This window comes from Etheostoma spectabile, chromosome 18, assembly GCF_008692095.1.
Source record: "Etheostoma spectabile isolate EspeVRDwgs_2016 chromosome 18, UIUC_Espe_1.0, whole genome shotgun sequence".
In the NCBI taxonomy this organism is placed as follows: domain Eukaryota; kingdom Metazoa; phylum Chordata; class Actinopteri; order Perciformes; family Percidae; genus Etheostoma; species Etheostoma spectabile.
In genome coordinates this window covers 3,462,657-3,481,172 of record NC_045750.1, presented here as the reverse complement: position 1 = coordinate 3,481,172, position 18,516 = coordinate 3,462,657, and the positions used below count along the sequence as shown (strand labels likewise).

Here is an 18,516-nt window from a genome sequence, read left to right as displayed (position 1 = left end):
ATAATGAACCGTAATGGATCACCCCATATTTTCTGCGTGCATGTTTTATTACTATCAAGTGTATCTTTTCTTCCTTCAGGCAGCAGTAGTTTCAATTAATTAAAATCAACTAGTGGAGCATAAAACCTGCTGCAGATAAACAATTCATCACAGTTAACAGGGCTGGGTGTTGTTGACATTTGTGTATGTAACTAAATACACACTAAGCACAATTGTGGGCTACTTGTAGCCTTTGTTTCCATTTCTTTAAGATAAGATAAGAGACTTTATTGATCCCACATTGGGGGAATTCCTTTGTCACAGCAATTTAAATGGATGGATGAACAGATAAGACAAATACACATAAATAGAATAGAAAAAAACAGCTTATGTGTATGTATGTATGCATGTATGTACGTATGTGTGTTTTTATGTATGTACAGTATGTATATAAATGTAAATAAGACTGGGCTGCTAATAATAAGAAATAGTGAAAACATAAGTACGCATAGACGCATATTTTAATTACATATGAGTGAGAATATAGTCATATATATATAGGCTACAGATGAATAAGAAACTGTAGGCCTGTACTGTACAGATCAAAGGTGGTGACACAGTTATAAATAATATACATAGTGAGGATATCATTTTTACTTTATACTTCCACTCTACAATTTGGAGTCAAATGTTGCAGTGTTAACTTCACTACATTTATTTTTAAAATGCAGTTACTTTGCATGATCATTTTACTGATACAACATATACATTCACCTATATTCTAAATGTGTGTAATAACCATAGACCGTTAGTAGAGTCTATGTTAATAATAACCCATAATTTCTTTAACTGTCTATGGTAATAACGGGGCTCAGACAGTAGATGGTGTCGGTACACGATCCGTCCTGCCTGCACGATCCGTTCTGCGCATGTGCATTATGTTCGCGCACGCGCAGATGATAATCATGATGTACGAGGATTTACCAGGAATTTACGGCACTGCACGATCCGTTCCACAGTAGCCGTCTGCTGTTAGCCTCCACCGGAAAGCTAACGTTAGTTTAGCTAACAGCTAATTCGGCTAACCGGTAGCTGAAACAGCATGTTTTAAGACCCTCAAATTTTAATATTTGTATTATATAACAAACAGCGAATATATAATAGTGGTTACGTCAGTTTACTTTACTTGTGCTCATTTAAAACACAATCACTCAATAATTGTCTTTATTATTACTGTAAGTCTTAAATTAGCTGTAGCTGCTTTCCCCACTGTTTAGTTTGAGTAACGGTATTGTAGACTGAATCAAAGCTAGCGGTTAGCCGGAAGCTAACGGCGGTGGAGGCTAACAGTCCTCTTACATCCATGAGGCTAACGGCTAACCGCTACAACAAGACAGATCGTGTACTGATGTATTAGCTAAGAGAAACGGTTAGCCTCTAACGGGAAGCTGACGCTAGTTTAGCTAACAGCTATTGCGGGCTAACAGGCTGATAGCTTGATTCAGCCTAAAATTTCGGTAGGCTACTCAAACTAAACAGTGGGAAAAGCAGCTACTGTTTGGGTAAACTAACGTTAGCTTTCCGGTGGAGGCTAAAAGACTTTCTTAACTGTCTATAGGAACAGATCGTGCAGTGTCGTAAATCCACGTTCATCATGAAATCATCAGCGCATGCGCGAATATAATGCACATGCGCAGAACCGATCGTGCAGGAGGGACGGATCGTGTACCGACAGATGGGGCTAAATTGGCGCGCTCTGCTTTATTTGGCTCCATTGTTGTATTTCCGGTTCAAAAACACGTCCTTTCCGGTCTAACAACAACAGCGAAACACGACGTAAACAAACCGGACAAACGCGGTTCTAAAAACAGGGCTCGGATGTGCCGTTAGCCCGGCTTGGTTCGGTTCGGGTGGAGGAGTGACGGTTACCATGGTGAAGTGCGTTGTCTCTGGGTGTCCGAACCGCGAGGCGGTGAGCGTCAACCGGGGGGTCTTCCACCGAAAACCGAAGAGGTTCTTCAACTTCCCCAAAGACCCAGCACGGGTCAAGGTAACGTTAACGATGAACTGAACTGGAATTTGAGTAATGGTGATATGACATATGTATCTTATTTCTTGTTACTGGTACAATGGTTAAAACGGGTGGTTTTGCTAAAAGGGATAAAATGGTAAGTTGAAAGTGTTGTTGGTACACGGGCGCCGCCATGTTGGAATTCCACAATCTCCTACGTCACTGGCATGATAAGCTACTCCGTGGCTAACTAGCACTAGCAGCGCAGTCATAGCAACAGCATACACAGAGTCTGAGGCTAGCGAACATATGGCTAAGAAATCGGAAACCAAGAGGTCTAGGGGGGGTTCATACTGTATTGCCCCTGGCTGCAGTAATGAGCTGTATAGGGCTAAGGCAGCTGGGGTTATGATACATTTCCACAGGCTACCTGTGACAAGAAAACCAGTCCTCAACTCGTGGCTAGCTGCATTAAACCGGGCTAGCCCTCCGACAGGCCCTGGATTCAGAGTCTGTAGCGAGCATTTTATAGCGACTGACTATTTAGAGAGCTGTTCTTTCGATGCGACAGGGTCACTGGTGAGGGTTAAGACCAACAAACTGAAACCGGAGGCCATTCCGTCAATATTCGGCGTTTCAAGCTCCAGTAGAACCCGGCAGACCGATAGACCACCGGCAGGTAACGCCACCGATGCTACCTGCCGCAGACACCGGGCGCTGACACGCTCACGGCAGGCAGAGGACAGACAGGTAGCTATGGTTACCTGTTATCAGCATACTATCAAGTCTACAAAGGGCTGGATGTAACATTGTTGTCAAATAAACAAAACGCGTAATGTACTTTATTTTTTATTTTTTCAAAATTTTATATTTATGTTCAGAACACATATATATATATATCTCCATGTCCTTCTCTACTCACCCTGAAGCTAGCTGATGTTCCCCGTGTCCGGGCACATTGTTGATGTAGAGGGAGTTCAACTCGCAGAAACAGCTGCTAGTTCCATAGTAAAAAATCTGCCAACTCTGCACTTGCTTAAAGTAAACGGCAGAACTCGTGAAACCTCCGTCCATCTATGGTCAAATTGCGGTAACGCTCCCACGTGCAGCTAACAAGCGATCCCATTGGATGAATACGTCCAATTAAATTTTCCATTTATCTACCTCTATTTTCTTAAACGAACAGAACCTCAACCATGTTTTTTTTTCTATTTTCTCTAAAGACACACAATATATAAGCAGTCTATTTTCTTAAAATGCATAATGTGCTTGTGTACAATAAATGAGAGTGCATGACCGAAGGCTGCAGCCCTCCAACCTCCCACCACATTCCCCTCTTATAACACCATGAACAACCATTGGTTCATTAATAATTGACTGTGTACATTCCAATGCACATCATTGTAAATACAATCTAAGACATATTTTAGACAATTTTGTATTGTATGCAATATCTTGAGACAACATTAATTGATACATAATACATTAGGATACATAAACCACAAAAACAATTACTAGTACTTAATCAGCACAATGTTTAGTAAAATGTAAATGTGTGGTGCACAAATAGATCTTACAGCTTACAACAAGTTCCTCCCCCTTCCCTCAGACCAAGCAGGCCATGCATGTCTACAGTGGACAGCAGGGATGAGGAGGATCAGGACATACCCTGTGAAGCCAGATTCAGTTTATCTGTTGGTACCCAGACAGACCTAGTTGAGGAGAACATTCATGAGTGCAAGAAAAAGCAGTTCAGGAGCATAGCTACACTAACTGATGACCTGGTCAACATTACAACACTCATAAAGGACCGTCTCTGCGGCCCTGCTGTGGAAAACGTTGGCCACCCTGACAACAAATCTGTCCCCAGAACCTCAACACCAGAGCACACGTAGGAAGTGTCATTTGAGCAAAGTTGTAGTGAAGTAGAAGAGGATGAGGTGTCCTTTGAGGACCACAATGAAGACTTTTGTTTCACAAGTGATGACATTGCCAGTTGCAGTGATGTAGAAGAAGAAGAAGAGGTTGAAGACACAAACTGTATTGGTCACGGAAAAAGCACTGTCCCTAACAAGCAGTTGTTAATGTTGTTTTCCATGTGTCACTGCGAGGGTTGTGGCAAATGCCTTAGAAGAACCACCAGCCTCGTCCAACAGTGGTTTTGGGGTGACTGTAAATACACGCTGTGTGCATGGCCGTAATTACATTTGGCATTCACAAAATCAAATTAGGGGAGTCATGGAGTGCAACATCACTGTTCCAGCTGCCGTGTTTGTGACAGGGAATGAGTGCAGTCCTTTCCTGGAGGTATGTGAAACCGTTGGTTTGGAGGCCATGTCTGAGAGGCAGTGGCATAGTATCCAGAAAGCATACGTCATACCGGATGTCAACGATGCCTGGGCTATTCACAGTGAGGGTTTACTACAAACTAGGGATGAAAAAGACGTTGCACATTTTTTGTTAATGTTAAACATTTGTTGTACATGGTCTGAATTTTTTTTTTGCCTCCAAAGATGAAAAACAGGAATTGCTATGTCTCTATGATCATATTCATGGTAGCCTACTCATGGAAATTGCGCCGTCATCACGTGCTGTAGTATGGAGCCCGCCTTGATAATCCAGCATAAAGACATCATTCCTATCTGGCTGGACACATATTCATATGGTTGATAAAGTATATGGACTTAATTTATATGCCTAGATATGTGATTCTCAATCAGGTCATCGTGTGTTGTGGTGTGGTGTGTGTGTGTGTGTGGTATGTTGGTGTGTGTGTGATGTGTGTCTGTGTGTGTGTGTGTGGTGTGTGTGTGTGTGTGTGTGTGTGTGTGTGTGTGTGTGTGTGTGTGTGTGTGTGTGTGTGTGTGTGTGTGTGGTGTGTGTGTGTGTGTGTGTGTGTGTGTGTGTGTGTGTGTGTGTGTGTGTGTGTGTGTGTGTGTGTGTGTGTGTGTGTTAGGATTGAAACAGCAGCAACTTCAGCGACTTTATAGTGTTTTGCACCATCTTTTACTGTACATTTTGTTGGTAAATGTGAGATGTTAGTCACACACACGCATCTCATCTTCATATCAGAAACAAGGAAATTAATTTGACCCGTTCTCACTCCTGATTGGTCGGTGGCTGCATGTGGGACTGCTGGGATTGTCGTGAGTAATGAAATGCGATAATGGGCCCCGGCTGTCACTCAATGTCTTCCTGTGATGTGGGCCCCTGATTGGTTCGGGGCCATAAGCGACTGCGTACCCTGCTCACTGATAGTTACGTGTCTGAATCACTCAATTCTCATTGGCTATCTGCCAATGTGGCAGGTAGATTGACATTGTTACCCGCCAATTGCAAAATTCACCCGCATTTGGAAGGTGGTCGGGTGTTAATTTCAGGCCCTGGTTGTACATATATGTTTAATTTGTAAAAATGTAAAAAATGAACACTGGACTTACTGCAAGACTGGTGTCTTTGTTCAGGTATGGCTGGCAGCGCTGAGGGAGACTAACAAGCAGGACTCGACAGAGCAGCATTTAATCTGTGAAGACCACTTCCTGCCGGAGGACATCTCCAAAAACGGGGTCAACAGCGATGCCATTCCCATCATGCCCCCCTACCTGGACGGGCCTATGGGCCTGATTAGCCCCTGGGGAGCCGAGTCATCTGAGGAGGAGGAGGATCAGTGGACCAACGCTGGCGGCTGCGATGATGACGAGGCCAATGAAGGTGATGATGCTCCTGCTCATGTGGAGCCTCCGGTGCCAGCACCTCATGCAGTGGATCCACCACAGCAGGTCAGAGACTGTTAATCTGTCACATTCACTATGTGAAAATAAATAAAACGCCCATGTATATTCATTGATACCGTAAAGTAGGTCCCATTCAGCGTTTCTGTCCTAAACCAGATAAATAATAGTGATTTTCTCTCTTTTCTTTTCTTATTGAATATTTATTGATTTAAAGTAAAAAAGTTGATTTCTTGTGATTTATCAAAGTATCCAACAACAGTAGACTTAAGCAACTCCAGAAGGGGGCGGAGATCCGGCTTTACAGCGTATTATATGTAACCTGCTCTTTTTACTTTCTGTATTCCAGGATCTAGGTGCCAACAAGACTTCAGGGGCCAAGACCACTGGGTACATTTTTTTTCTTGCTTCTATTTTCTTTTCTTAAGGCACATTTACGGTCAACGTTAGATACGGACGGAGCCCTCTGTCTGTACTCTGCGTTCATTATATCCGTATTTGTGCACGTTTTCTAAAAGCTTACAGATACAGACAAATACCGAGTACTACCGAAAGTCATGAGCTCAGTGTAGCCAGTAGTTAAAAATTGCTGCCAAGTTAGGAGTGCATGATTCATAAAATGTCACAATTCAATATTGATTTTTAGGCACACAATTCAGATTGATTTTCGAAAAACATTAACTAACTAAACTAAAACATTAAGATGAGGCGTATTCGCGGGGGGGATGGACGTGTAGAATACCAAAAAAAGGTAAAAAGAAAAGTTACGAGCTCATTGTAGCCTAATGTAGCGGAGTTAGTACAGTTAGTTCTTCACAAATCTACTAAAGTAAAAAGTATAGTGATTTAAAACTACTAAACTACTTACTATCCAGCTTAACATCCATGGCAACATAGGACACCTCAGTATGTGGGCAATCAGGGCGGATCCGGGGTCAGACCTTTAGGGGCTCAGCCCCTAATGAGAATGGGACACCAATTGCACAGTGTTTACTTTTTTTGTTTTTAGCCGTTGGGGCAGGTCTGTCTGAACAATAATTTCTGCTCAAACATTTTTTAGATCAAATGAAATTTTGTTTGATTTGGTTTTTTTTTTATTGTATTTGTCTATTTCTCTTCTGTAATTCCCATCTGGGAGCAGATGTTTATAGTGGCACTGGCACACTGAAGTGGTTCCTGTTCATGTTGGCAGACATGACGACAAGATATTTTGTATTTCTCTCTTTCTTCCCAGTGTCACCCCGCATCAGAAGAAAGAAGGGATCCAGACCACGAGAGCCACCAGACAGGGTGTGTGCTTCGGTCAATAATCAAATCATTTTTTGGGAGTTTGCAATAACGACTGTGTGTGCAAAGGTTGGTTGTGTTGACATGGTGATCTTTGGATGCTTTTATATAGACCTTAGTGGTCCCCTAATACTGTATCTGAAGTCTCTTTTATATAGACCTTAGTGGTCCCCTAATACTGTATCTGAAGTCTCTTTTATATAGACCTTAGTGGTCCCCTAATACTGTATCTGAAGTCTCTTTTATATAGACCTTAGTGGTCCCCTAATACTGTATCTGAAGTCTCTTTATATAGACCTTAGAGGTCCCCTAATACTGTATCTGAAGTCTCTTTTATATAGACCTTAGTGATCCCCTAATACTGTATCTGAAGTCTCTTTCCCAAAATTCAGCCTTGGTGCAGAATTACAGCCACTAGAGCCAGTCCTACAATGAGCTTTCCTTAGGATGTGCCATTTCTGAGTCCGTGTTTTTGAGGAGGAGGGGGGGGGGCAAGGTGGAGCCTAGGAGTGTGGCTTTGACCAACTGCCACTTTGCTTGTTTGAAAGCCATAAAGTCTCTCTCTCACGGGTGAGCCAAATTCTCTGGGCGGGCAAAGCAGAAAAAGGGGAGGTAACCTTTATGAGGTCATAAGGGGCAAGATTCCAGATTGGCCCATTTGAGTTTTCTTCTTCTCAAAGTCAGAGCAGGATACCCAGGGCTCGGTTTACACCTATCACCATTTCTAGCCACCGTGGGGCCATAGGCAGGCTGGGGGAACTCATGTTAAAAAACTTCAGAGTGAAATTTTCATGCCATGGGACCTTTTTTTTAAAGTCGGATCTTCTGGCTCTAACTCTGGCTGTGGGGTTGCATTCAGACGTGTCCTTGGGGATGCTGACGCAGCGTTTCCTGGAGCTGTTGCTGACGGCGCCGGACGGCTCACTGGACCTCCGGCAGGTGACCACGAGCCTGCAGACCCGCAGGCGGCGAGTCTACGACATAACCAACGTCCTGGAAGGCATCAACCTCATCGAGAAGCAGTCGACCAACAGAGTCAAGTGGATGTGAGCGAACAGATAGGATGCGAGAGGATGTCTGCATGTTGTATTATTCACTGTGCATGGTTGCTTTTTATATTTTGGTGCTTTTTGAGCTTCTTTATACTCTTTAGTTCTCTAATGGTCCCTATTGCTCCATGTTTGTGGGTTTACGCAGACTTTACGTTTTTAACATTAACAATAAATCATAAAAATAAACAGATGAATGAATAATAAGTGAATTTTCAGCCCTAGTTTTTTTTATTATAATAAGCTAAAATGATCTGAAAATATCTGCCATGCCTTTTTATGTGCTACGCACATTTTTTTAACTAAAACTTCCAACGCCAAGAATCCTCCTAAATGCTCTAGTAAAGATTTCTTGTGTGTTGCCCGTATGCTTTGCAACAAGCCTGCTCTCTGCCTGTCGTCTGTCCAGAGGAAGCTGTCACATCTCCAACTTTCTGTGGATGAGCCAGCAGAGGGTCCAGAAGGAGCTGGACAACCTGAAGCTGGTGGAGAACACGCTGGACACCTTCATCAAAAGCTGCGCCCAGCAGCTCTTCGACATGACCGACGACTTGGAAAACGCTGCATATCCTTTCACACCAGAATTGGCTCGGGAGCGGTAGTCTCTCCTATCTTCTAATATTTTTTTTCATTGATTATTTATGAGCTCTTTACTGCTTCAGGAGCAATAGAGCCAAAATCCCAGAGCTCCTTATAACCTGAGCCCCTACATTCAACAGGTTGAAGAAAACATGGCTGTATATGATTGCTAACGTTGCTCCGTTAATGCTTTACATATAAACAGGTTTGCCTGTATGTCAGTGTTCAGGTTACAACTTGATTTGCGGCCCTCAAGTGGCCCAAAACATCAGTTATTGCAGGTTTAAAATGTTTTAAATACACTGAACAAAATAATACACTCAACACTTTTGTTTTTGCTCCCATTTTTCATGAGGTGAATTCAAAGATCTAAGATTTCTTCTATGTACACGTAATGCTTATTTCTCTTAATATTGTTCACAAATCTGTCTAAATCTGAGAAGTGCTCACTAACACAGATTTAGACAGATTTCTGAACAACATTTTAAAGAGAAATAAGCATTTTGTGTACATAGAAAAATTCTTAGATCTTATTGTTTAAAGTGTTGCGTTTATAATTTTGTTTAGTGCATACTTCTCCTTGCCCAGCAATACTAGATACTGTATTTTAGTTATGCCACAAGACAGACAAGGAAACCGAAACCTTCTGTCCTGTCTTTTAGAATAGATTTCCAACTTAACGACCCAAATCCCAGAGGTTCAGGACCCCCAACTGATTACCAAAAACAAAGCAAGTACTGTCTCTAGAATCAAAGTGTCCTTTCTTTGTTAACAGCGGTGGAGAATCTGTAGCAGGAAAAGTTAACCCTCTCCTTGATTTCATGTTTATGGAGAAGAAGATCGACAAAATGAGTCGGGGGAAATGCAACGCTACCAAGCCACGGCCGAGAGGCGTGCATCGCCGCGACATGTAGTTCCATTTTTCGATAGGTCTGTGTCAGGCTACAGCATTGGGTCCGGCGTAGACCCAGAGGGGTCTGCGGGGGTACACAGTTGATTCTACGCAGAAGCATAAAACAGCCTTAAGTCAGGAGATGTAAAACACGGTGTGTGTGTGTGTGAATGGGGATAAAAAACAAACTGGAAGCAGGTTTTTCTTTAACCGTTCCTGCACGTCGGCCTACGTGACCCACGAGGACGTCAGCCGGCTGGCAGCCTTCCAGGGGCAGACGGTGCTCGTCGTCAAAGCTCCGGAGGAAACCAAGTTGGAGGTTCCTCCGCCCAAAGAGGTAACCGCCCAGAGACCGGGAGAGAGCAGTTTCATCCGAGAAACGGGTTTGAATATTTTCAAACCTGAAACCGTTTTAAATTTAGAATTTAGTAATTTTGTAGATAGTCAGAAAGGACTTTAGTTGTGAGATCAGAATAAAGACATTCAATTTCATTTATAGTATGAAATCATAACAAGAGTTATTTCAAGACCCTTTACAAAGTTTAAGTCTAGACCACACTCTATAATGTACACCTTGGTGGTTAAACAGACAATATTACATCAATTTTCTCCTTTAAGCTGATGTATTCAGGAGGTAGATGGTATAAAAGCAGCATCAGGTTGACCCAGGTTGTGTGTGTTTTGACGCAGGACAACATCCAGATCCATCTGAAGGGGGGGAAGGGTCCCATCATGGTGACGACATGTGATATTAAGACAGCAGACGCGACTGCAGAGAAGAGCGGCTGCTTCTTAACGCTGGAGGAAAGCCGGATAAAGACGGCCACGCTGCACACAGGTAACAACAAAACAAAGTGAGACTGGTTGTTAAAGGACACTTCCAGTGCAAAATGAACCTAAGGGTTAATAAACATGCATGGCAATCGAATGTGACCAGTTTTTGAACGCCGTGCTTGAGCTTTGTTACTGGTCACACTGTGTTTGTTGTTTGACTGGTCATCAGATTTTGATGGCGTTTGCCTTTATATGGGAACAGTATTGTTTTTATAAACATGCCTGTACACTCAAGTTCTCAATGCTTGGGTTTACATGTAGGGACCCTCATTATGCAACTGTGGAAGTGTGGTGCTATTTTTAGTCTTGTTAGTTGTATAGAAATACATGACAACATATCCCAGACAACGGTTGACTCAGTACCCATGTGTTATTAACCCCTAGGTTTGTTTTGTGCCGGATTTGTCCTTTTTTAATGGCCGTTTTAGTCGATCCATCCAAGCTGGGCGCCTTGCGGGATTACTAAAGTATAAACTATTATTATTTATTAACAGTCTGGTAACTCCAGGAAACGACATCACTTTGGTGTAATGCAGCCTTTCAAACCAGGAAAAGACCACACGTATGCCCTCACGATATTACAATATCTAGACAATATCTAGTCTTACATCACAATAGATCGATATATATTATCAATATATTGCCCAGCTCTATTAGCTTGGACGTAAAGGAGATTCTCAGGTTAATGTTTACATTGAGTTGATTGCAAAAAAAGTGTGTTTAGTGTAATTTGTACCTAGCAGGACTGACATGACAGTAATTAAAAGGGTCTTTGTGATTTTATTAATCTATATCAGATCACTTAATCAACGATTCCATTATTTCAACCCGGTCCTACTTTTTAGGTTTGTGTTCTGCAATCCCTGGGATCAATACAACACCAATACAACTGGGACAGGCTAACTCGGCTGATCGCTGTTTAATATTGTTTGTTTTATTTAATTGTTGTGTTGCTGCTGTTGCAGAGTCCTCGAGTCCGCAGAGCGCTGTGCAGAGCGCATAGCCCCCGGCTGGCCACCAGGTGGCGCCAGCTCTCCTCACAGTTCATACCCGAGCCCGGACAACCTACAGAAGCCTAAATACCGAGAGATCGTCTCCAGGAAGGTCGGAGGGAAATACAGTTCACTGACTGTGGTACAATATTTAAATACTCAGCTGGTATGTGTTCATATCAGCTAAAAACTTGCACCAAAATCATCAAATCCAAACTGATCAGGGGCAAATAAAGATGTTTTGACATTGGATTCAACATGGAAACCATTATGGACCAATGTGCTTTTCACCATCGCAAACCTTTTTTTTTTTGTTGAACTCGGAAGAAGGAAATCATGTAACAATGAAGAGGATGGCCACGTTTTCAGCGGGACGATTGCTTTTTTATTTTTCTACTAGATGCGTGAATGATCTCATTTGTAGATGCACTAGAGATGTTCCGATACCAGTATCGGTATCACCTCTGATACCGTCTAAAACGCTGGTATCAGGAAGTACTGGGGGTTATGCACCGATCCGATACCACGTAATAAAGAAAAGAATGAAAATCTACGTTAAAGTAGTTCATTTATGTTCTTTTTCCGTTATGACTGACTGGATAACAAAAGAAGGTTCTGGGGCGTTCAGTGTTTGTGTTTTTTCATGTTACACAAAGAGTTTAACCTGAGCCAAACCAACAATAAAGATAGAAATCATATCACATCCATACAGGGACAGTAGTATATAGGTATATAATTAAAACATAAGAAAATATATGAAACACTGGTATCGGATCAGTACTCGGTATCGAGCGATACGCAAGTTCAGGTATCAGAATCGGTATCTGGAAGCAAGAAATGGAATCGGACCATCTCTAAGATGCACAGCTGTGGCTCTGTACTGCTCAGAGGTTTATTTGATGCATTACTGTACATGTCCTGACTTACAGTACGTCTGCTGTATTATAATTTACTTTGTTTATATGTTTGTCTTTTGTCTTTGTCTAATGGAGAAAACACCTCAAACATGCTGTAATCAATAAAACAATTAACTCATACGAAACTGTCAAATTAAGATTATTCCTTGTCAACATGCAGCATTTAAGGTTGCCTGTTTGAATCCTTGGAGGGGCTAATGGACTATCTGGACTGGTTTAGCCCAGTGTGTGTACAGAGATCCTCTGGAACCCTTCACCCATCCTTCCGCCACCCTAACCCTTCCAAAATGTAGGGCAGCTACAATTATATGTTGGCCTCTGACGTGTTTGTGGCCTGACCTGCCGAAAGACATCTGTTGTTAACACTTTGTTGATAAGAAGCCTAAAGGTTAAAGAAGCGAGCTTGTGACCGGGAGGTCGCCAGTTAAATCCTCCCAGACAGACAGGTTGTAATCTGGGTGGGGAAAGTGAACGAGCAACACTCATTACCACCACTGATGTGCCCTTGAGCAAGTGTGAAAACTGTGTGAATGTGAAAGGTCATTGTTGCAAGTGAGTTTTGGTATTTCCTCCAATTTTCAGAACTGAGTGACAGATTTGGAAAAACCCCATGGTATGATTAATACTGGGGTCTCTGGGTACCTCACGATTCGATTCAGAGGCCAACGAGTCGATTCTAAACAAACTTTTTTTTTTTAAATGTACATTTCCATGCGTGATTTCAAAACAGATACATATAAATCTGAGTTTGTTACTCAGTTTACTAATCACTTCCTAGACAAAGCTTAGATTTGGACATATGCAGTATTTGTCACAAGTTTTAATGAAGTGTTTGTCTACTGAGGTTTTTATTGTGTAGTCATGCCATGCTTAACCCCTCAACACGCTGAGTCACCACCTCTCTCTGTGATCTTCCATGTCAGAGGCTGTGTCATGTTTAAAGGTGGAGAACATGAAACATGAGGTAGTCAGATGTAATGTGATGTAGTAGATCAACAGCCTTCATGCGTTTTGTGTAATCATTTTATGTATGTTTTATTAGATCATGTGTGTATATTTATATATTTTTTTTCCTGCACTCTTGCCTAAACTCTAACTTGTTGTCCATTATCCCGTCCTATTTCAGTCACTTTGTTTTCTGATTTGTACATGTCTGGAGACATTAACTTTTAAATAAAAAGCCACACATTTAAAAAAAAAAAAAAAAAAAAAAAAAAAAATCTTTTATAATCAGTTAACTTATCAGAATCGAGAATCGCAATGAATCTTAGAATCGATTATTTTTCCCACCCCTAATTAATACAGGTGACCATTGTTGAGCGTGTCAGACCAGAACCATCATCTCTGTTGCAGAGTTACAGATTCTGCCTCCCGCAAAAGATCAGTCACTAAAACAAGGCAGCCTATAAGGGATTTTAAATATTTAAATATAAAATTTGCTTCAATGAGTCATTTAAGGTTAAATCCTATCTTTCTCAAATATTGGGAACGCAACTATCAAAACTACTATAACTATAAAAGCAAGTGAAAGAAGTTTGACATCTGTGACTGTTCATTGGTGAAAATAATCCCTCCCTGTGATGGAGTAAATCATATCTGACTGAATGTTTTACTGTGTGTCACTAAAAAGCTTGTGAGTGGGTTTCTAAATGCAACAGTTAAAACAATGTTTTTTTGAATGTGAAAGGAACACCACCCAGTGGACAGACTGCGTCACTGCTTCTCCTGAAGGGGAGACACTCATTTCTCAACATGATTCCTGATTTTAAAAAGTATATTTGGCTGTCTCTCACAAATATACATGAGGAAGTGAGAAAGAGGCTACTTTCCTACTTTCCAACAGTGAATATACAACAGTGGGAAATTGAGGCAATGAAGCTTAATTGTCCTGCATTGCAGGAACATTATGGCTGTGTGTCTGTATTTGTGTGCGTGCGTGCGTGCGTGCCTGGCTGTGCTGTGTGTGTGCGCTCAGATACTTTTTCCCATAAGTCTCACCACAACATCCAGACCTCAAGCAGAAACCCTGCAGTCAAACTGTGGCTGAATCCTCTCAGAGTCTCTCTTCCATCTATTAAACTGTCAGAGCGACCCACAGAGCACTTTGAGCCGTCTTATATTCTAGGTTTTGTAGATGATGCTCTCATCCAGAGAAGCTCATTGACGGTGACAGCAGCTGAAGAACGAGCCTCAGTTGCCAGACCTCCGGCATTACAAGAAACCAACAGGAAAGAAGAAAGTGGTCAAAGAAAAAAAACTATGGCCTGTAGTGGTTAGACTACTAATAAATAGGCAGGTGACATATGTATAACCCTAACCATCTCAGAATACAAATTTAAAGCGTAGATGTTACAGACTGGGAGTTTTGGGAAGTGTAGGAGTCAGCATTTTTGCAGCTAAGCCTTATTTATATATATAAAACAAAACTAATAGTAGTGAATTGCTGGAGTACTCTTTAAGATGACAAATGGACCCAAGTGTCACAGCGTAGAGTCCTTTCCCACTGAGGGACTCTGTCCTGCCAAAGGGTTTCCAGTAAGCCCCATCAACTCACCACATAAAGTGCTTCATGAAAGAATTAAAATAACACCACCAAGCATGTATGTTCAAGCACAACTAAACCTTTTTTCCCCTCATGTATTTTTTTAAGTCATAATTGCACCAAAACCAGAAAAACACCCCTTTCTAAATTGCTCCTCGCAGCAGTTTGAGTGTTTTCACTCGGTTTTTATGGGGTTTGGCGACTCTGGGAGTTCCTGCAGTGGCGCTTTGAAGCTCCAAAAAACACACTGAAAACATGTTGAGACACACTTGGCTTCAACATGTCTGGCATCAGTTCAGGGACGGGGACAGATCTGCATGTAACATGGAGACGGATGGTACGTACGTAGGCACACGGCTGGTTTGGCACAAGCAGTCCAACGTTTACTGTACTCGTAAACCCAGGAAAAAGGAGGAGACACATATACAGAACATACAGTATACATAATACATACACACAAACATTCATACATACAGTATACATATATACATATGTACACATTTACATATATACACACACACACACACACACACACACACACACACACACACACACACACACACACACACACACATATACACACATATACACACACACACACACACACACTAACAGAAAGTGAAATAATATATATGTGTATTATTTTACTTTCTGTTAAATATTTCATGATGTGATATGTATTTTATAGGATTGCTATTTAGTTTCCTCTCCATTTCTGCCTCTACGGGGTCTCTCAATCTAAACAATAACAAAAGGCGGCATTCGGTGACGCCATGAAGTAGCGTAGGATCATGGGAGTTGTTGTCTTTACACTACAGTAAGCTTCTTCCATTTAGGATTCTCTTTTTACGTAAGGGTCTCCTGGTCTCCAATGGGCTTAGCGTAAAAAACATTTTCGTGCAATCGGGGAAGTTTGATCAAATTTTGCCGTTTCCATTCAGCTTTTCTAACGCGATACGTGATTCAAAATGTGAAAAAAAAATAAAATAAAAAAAGCCAGCAAAGTGAGTTAAATCTCCATTTAAATATCAGGACAAGAAGAGAATTACAGTAGAATTAGTCATGATCAGTGTGTGTTTTAAAACAGATTTGTGTGAGTGGAAATCTCGTGTTTGCAGCATAGATAGAAGATTGCATTTATTCACAATGTGAATTAACCAACCCCCCCATCCCCCCCCCCCCCACCCCACCACCACACACACACACACACACACACACACACACACACACACACACACACAGTGTGACAGCTTGGTGTGCAGTTGGCCATGATGGATAACATGTTGCATCGCAGCGTGTCTTCTGCAACAGCAGTGGGTTGTTCGGAGCCAATGACGCCAATCAGGACTATAAATACACACACACACACACACACACACACACACACACACACACACACACACACACACACACACACACACACACACACACACACACACACACACACACACACACCACACACACCACACACAGAGAGAGAAAAGAGTCCACCTTGTGCGTCACACAGATTATAAATGCCACCATCCTCTCCTTTCTCCAGTCAGGGATGCAGAGTTGTCATCTGCTCGCTCATGTTGTTGGATGAAAATTATTTTTATTAATTATTTATTTTTATTTTTCCTCTTTGTCCTCCGAAGACTAGCCTGCAAATTCACAGAAAATAAAATTTTGAACCAAGAAGTTGTCTTGGTTTTATTTTTCAGTTTTTAAAGGGGTGACAGAATACAAAACCCATTTTACCTTGTCATAGTTGGATAACAAACAGGATGAACCTGGGTAAACAGGACACACACACAACCTCAGAGTCCCATCAACACCTCTGTCCACTGCAAATCTCACAATTTGAAACTGCAGCTAAAAATGGGCGAGTCTCAACAAAGCTCATGGTTGACGTCAACTAAGTGGCTCCTCCTTATTTGGCTCTGGTGTCTTAGTCCGACCCCAACATTTACACAGGCTGCACCACTGACCCGAGGTCAGCTCAGTCTTCTGGATCTAGGTCACGCAGATCTCAGATTGTATACATTGTTCGTCTGCCGTTTAATTACTCAATTCATTTCTGAGACTTTTTAATGCAAGAAAATTACGAAAATTGATGGCTTTTGCAAATTTTGTGTTGGAGCTCAGCAGGCCAACGTGACAGTGGCCGGTCCCGCCTCGCCGCCCTGCGTGTCCTCCTTCACAGACCCCGGCCCGCTGTGAGCTAGATGGAGCTCCGTCACCGCCGGCAGCCCGCGGCGTTCCATACCCGCGCAAAGTCACCGTGTCTGGGTTGCTGGACTACCAAAGGCCGAGGCCCTGACAGAGCTCCAGGGCCTGCAGCCCGCTGCTCTCCCTCCCCTCTTCCTGCTAAAGGGCCGGTGTGTGATTTATGTTCAGAAGAATTCTGAGGGATTGACTTGAGAACGTGGGTATCATGATGTAACAACATCCCAGTTGTCTGTAACATCAACTGTGTGACTTCTTTGGGGTGTAACAGGTGGGCCTAAAAGTGTCTTTTTTCTTTAGATGTGTTGAGTGTTTAAAAGACAGGGACACAAAAATAAAAACAAGACTGAGTCTGGACCAGGTTTGGCAAGAAAGAGCAGAAGCAAGCTGCTGTCCATATGAAGATGACATGGCTGATGAGGTAACACACAGCAGCTGGGTCGGCAGGTGGCAGACTAATCATCCCCCAACAAACCTGAGCACTTAATGCAACTTGGGAAAATAGTAGTCATACTGACGTTTTTCATTGTTTTAATTTAAATTTTATTACACATTGTGTGCTTCTGGCCCACTCAATGATATAGATATAAAAAAATAAAGAAAAAGAAAAAGTCACTTTAAAGGCTCATGTCCAAGAGACCAAAATAATATTTGACCAGACATGGAAAGAGTACAAACATTTTCTACTTAAAGGGTAACTTCCATTTAACATACTTTAAACAGAAACAATATAGAGGAAATAATACAACATAATACATTAGGGCACAACTCTATTTTTATATATCTTCAGATCCTGCTGATTGATTAAAATGATAAGTGGACTTTTAAGCGTACTCTTGACTTAAAGGTCCCTGTAGGTAACAAAAAACAAACCATGTTACTGACTTTTCATACGTCTTTATATTGAAATAAACACAGGAAAAGAAGACAAAACTAATACCCTGCATAACTTGACGATCCAATCAGTAACCATATGTTATTCACAGCTTTAAATAGAGCAGAACGCTTTGATATTATTTGTCCAGAAAGTAGAGTGTGTTTTTTGGCCGTCCCGTTGGACTGGCACCATCCACCTCGGCTGTGATGAACAATCTGGATGATGGGACGCTGCCAACGACGCGGCCATCCGGAGGACACCAAGACGGGGGGGGGGGGGGTCCTGGGAGACTTTTCTGTGTTGAACATCGTATGTAAAAGCTTCACATGAAGCCTGGAAACACATCTTGCTGCTCCAGGTAATGTGTACACTCGATGTTTTACGAAGAGAAACATACCACAGGGCACTCGGTCTGTACAGAAAGTCTGTTGCCGTCTGTCTTGTCTGCAAAAGAACTGAAATACTTGACATACAAACTTCTGAAATTTAACAATAATTTAATAAATTGTGTAAAAAAGTGTAATTGTATTAATATACGGTTAGTCCGCCTACACTTGGTAAGCAATTTACTCTCTGCAGAGATATTTGTCATCAAGGGTGGCAAGGAAGCTATTTCCA

The 18,516-nt window shown here is 41.9% G+C and overlaps 1 protein-coding gene across 1 annotated transcript; it reads left to right on the top strand.

Annotated features, from left to right (window-relative positions):
• The first annotated feature begins 1,763 nt into the window (after positions 1-1,763).
• On the top strand, positions 1,764-11,659 carry e2f6 (E2F transcription factor 6). Its single transcript, XM_032542758.1, has 9 exons — positions 1,764-2,029; positions 5,455-5,769; positions 6,071-6,111; positions 6,956-7,011; positions 7,868-8,054; positions 8,467-8,622; positions 9,751-9,865; positions 10,219-10,366; positions 11,328-11,659. Exons 1-9 carry the CDS (start codon positions 1,910-1,912, stop codon positions 11,363-11,365), a joined length of 1,176 nt encoding a protein of 391 aa, XP_032398649.1. The 5' UTR covers positions 1,764-1,909; the 3' UTR covers positions 11,366-11,659.
• Positions 11,660-18,516: the final 6,857 nt, after the last annotated feature.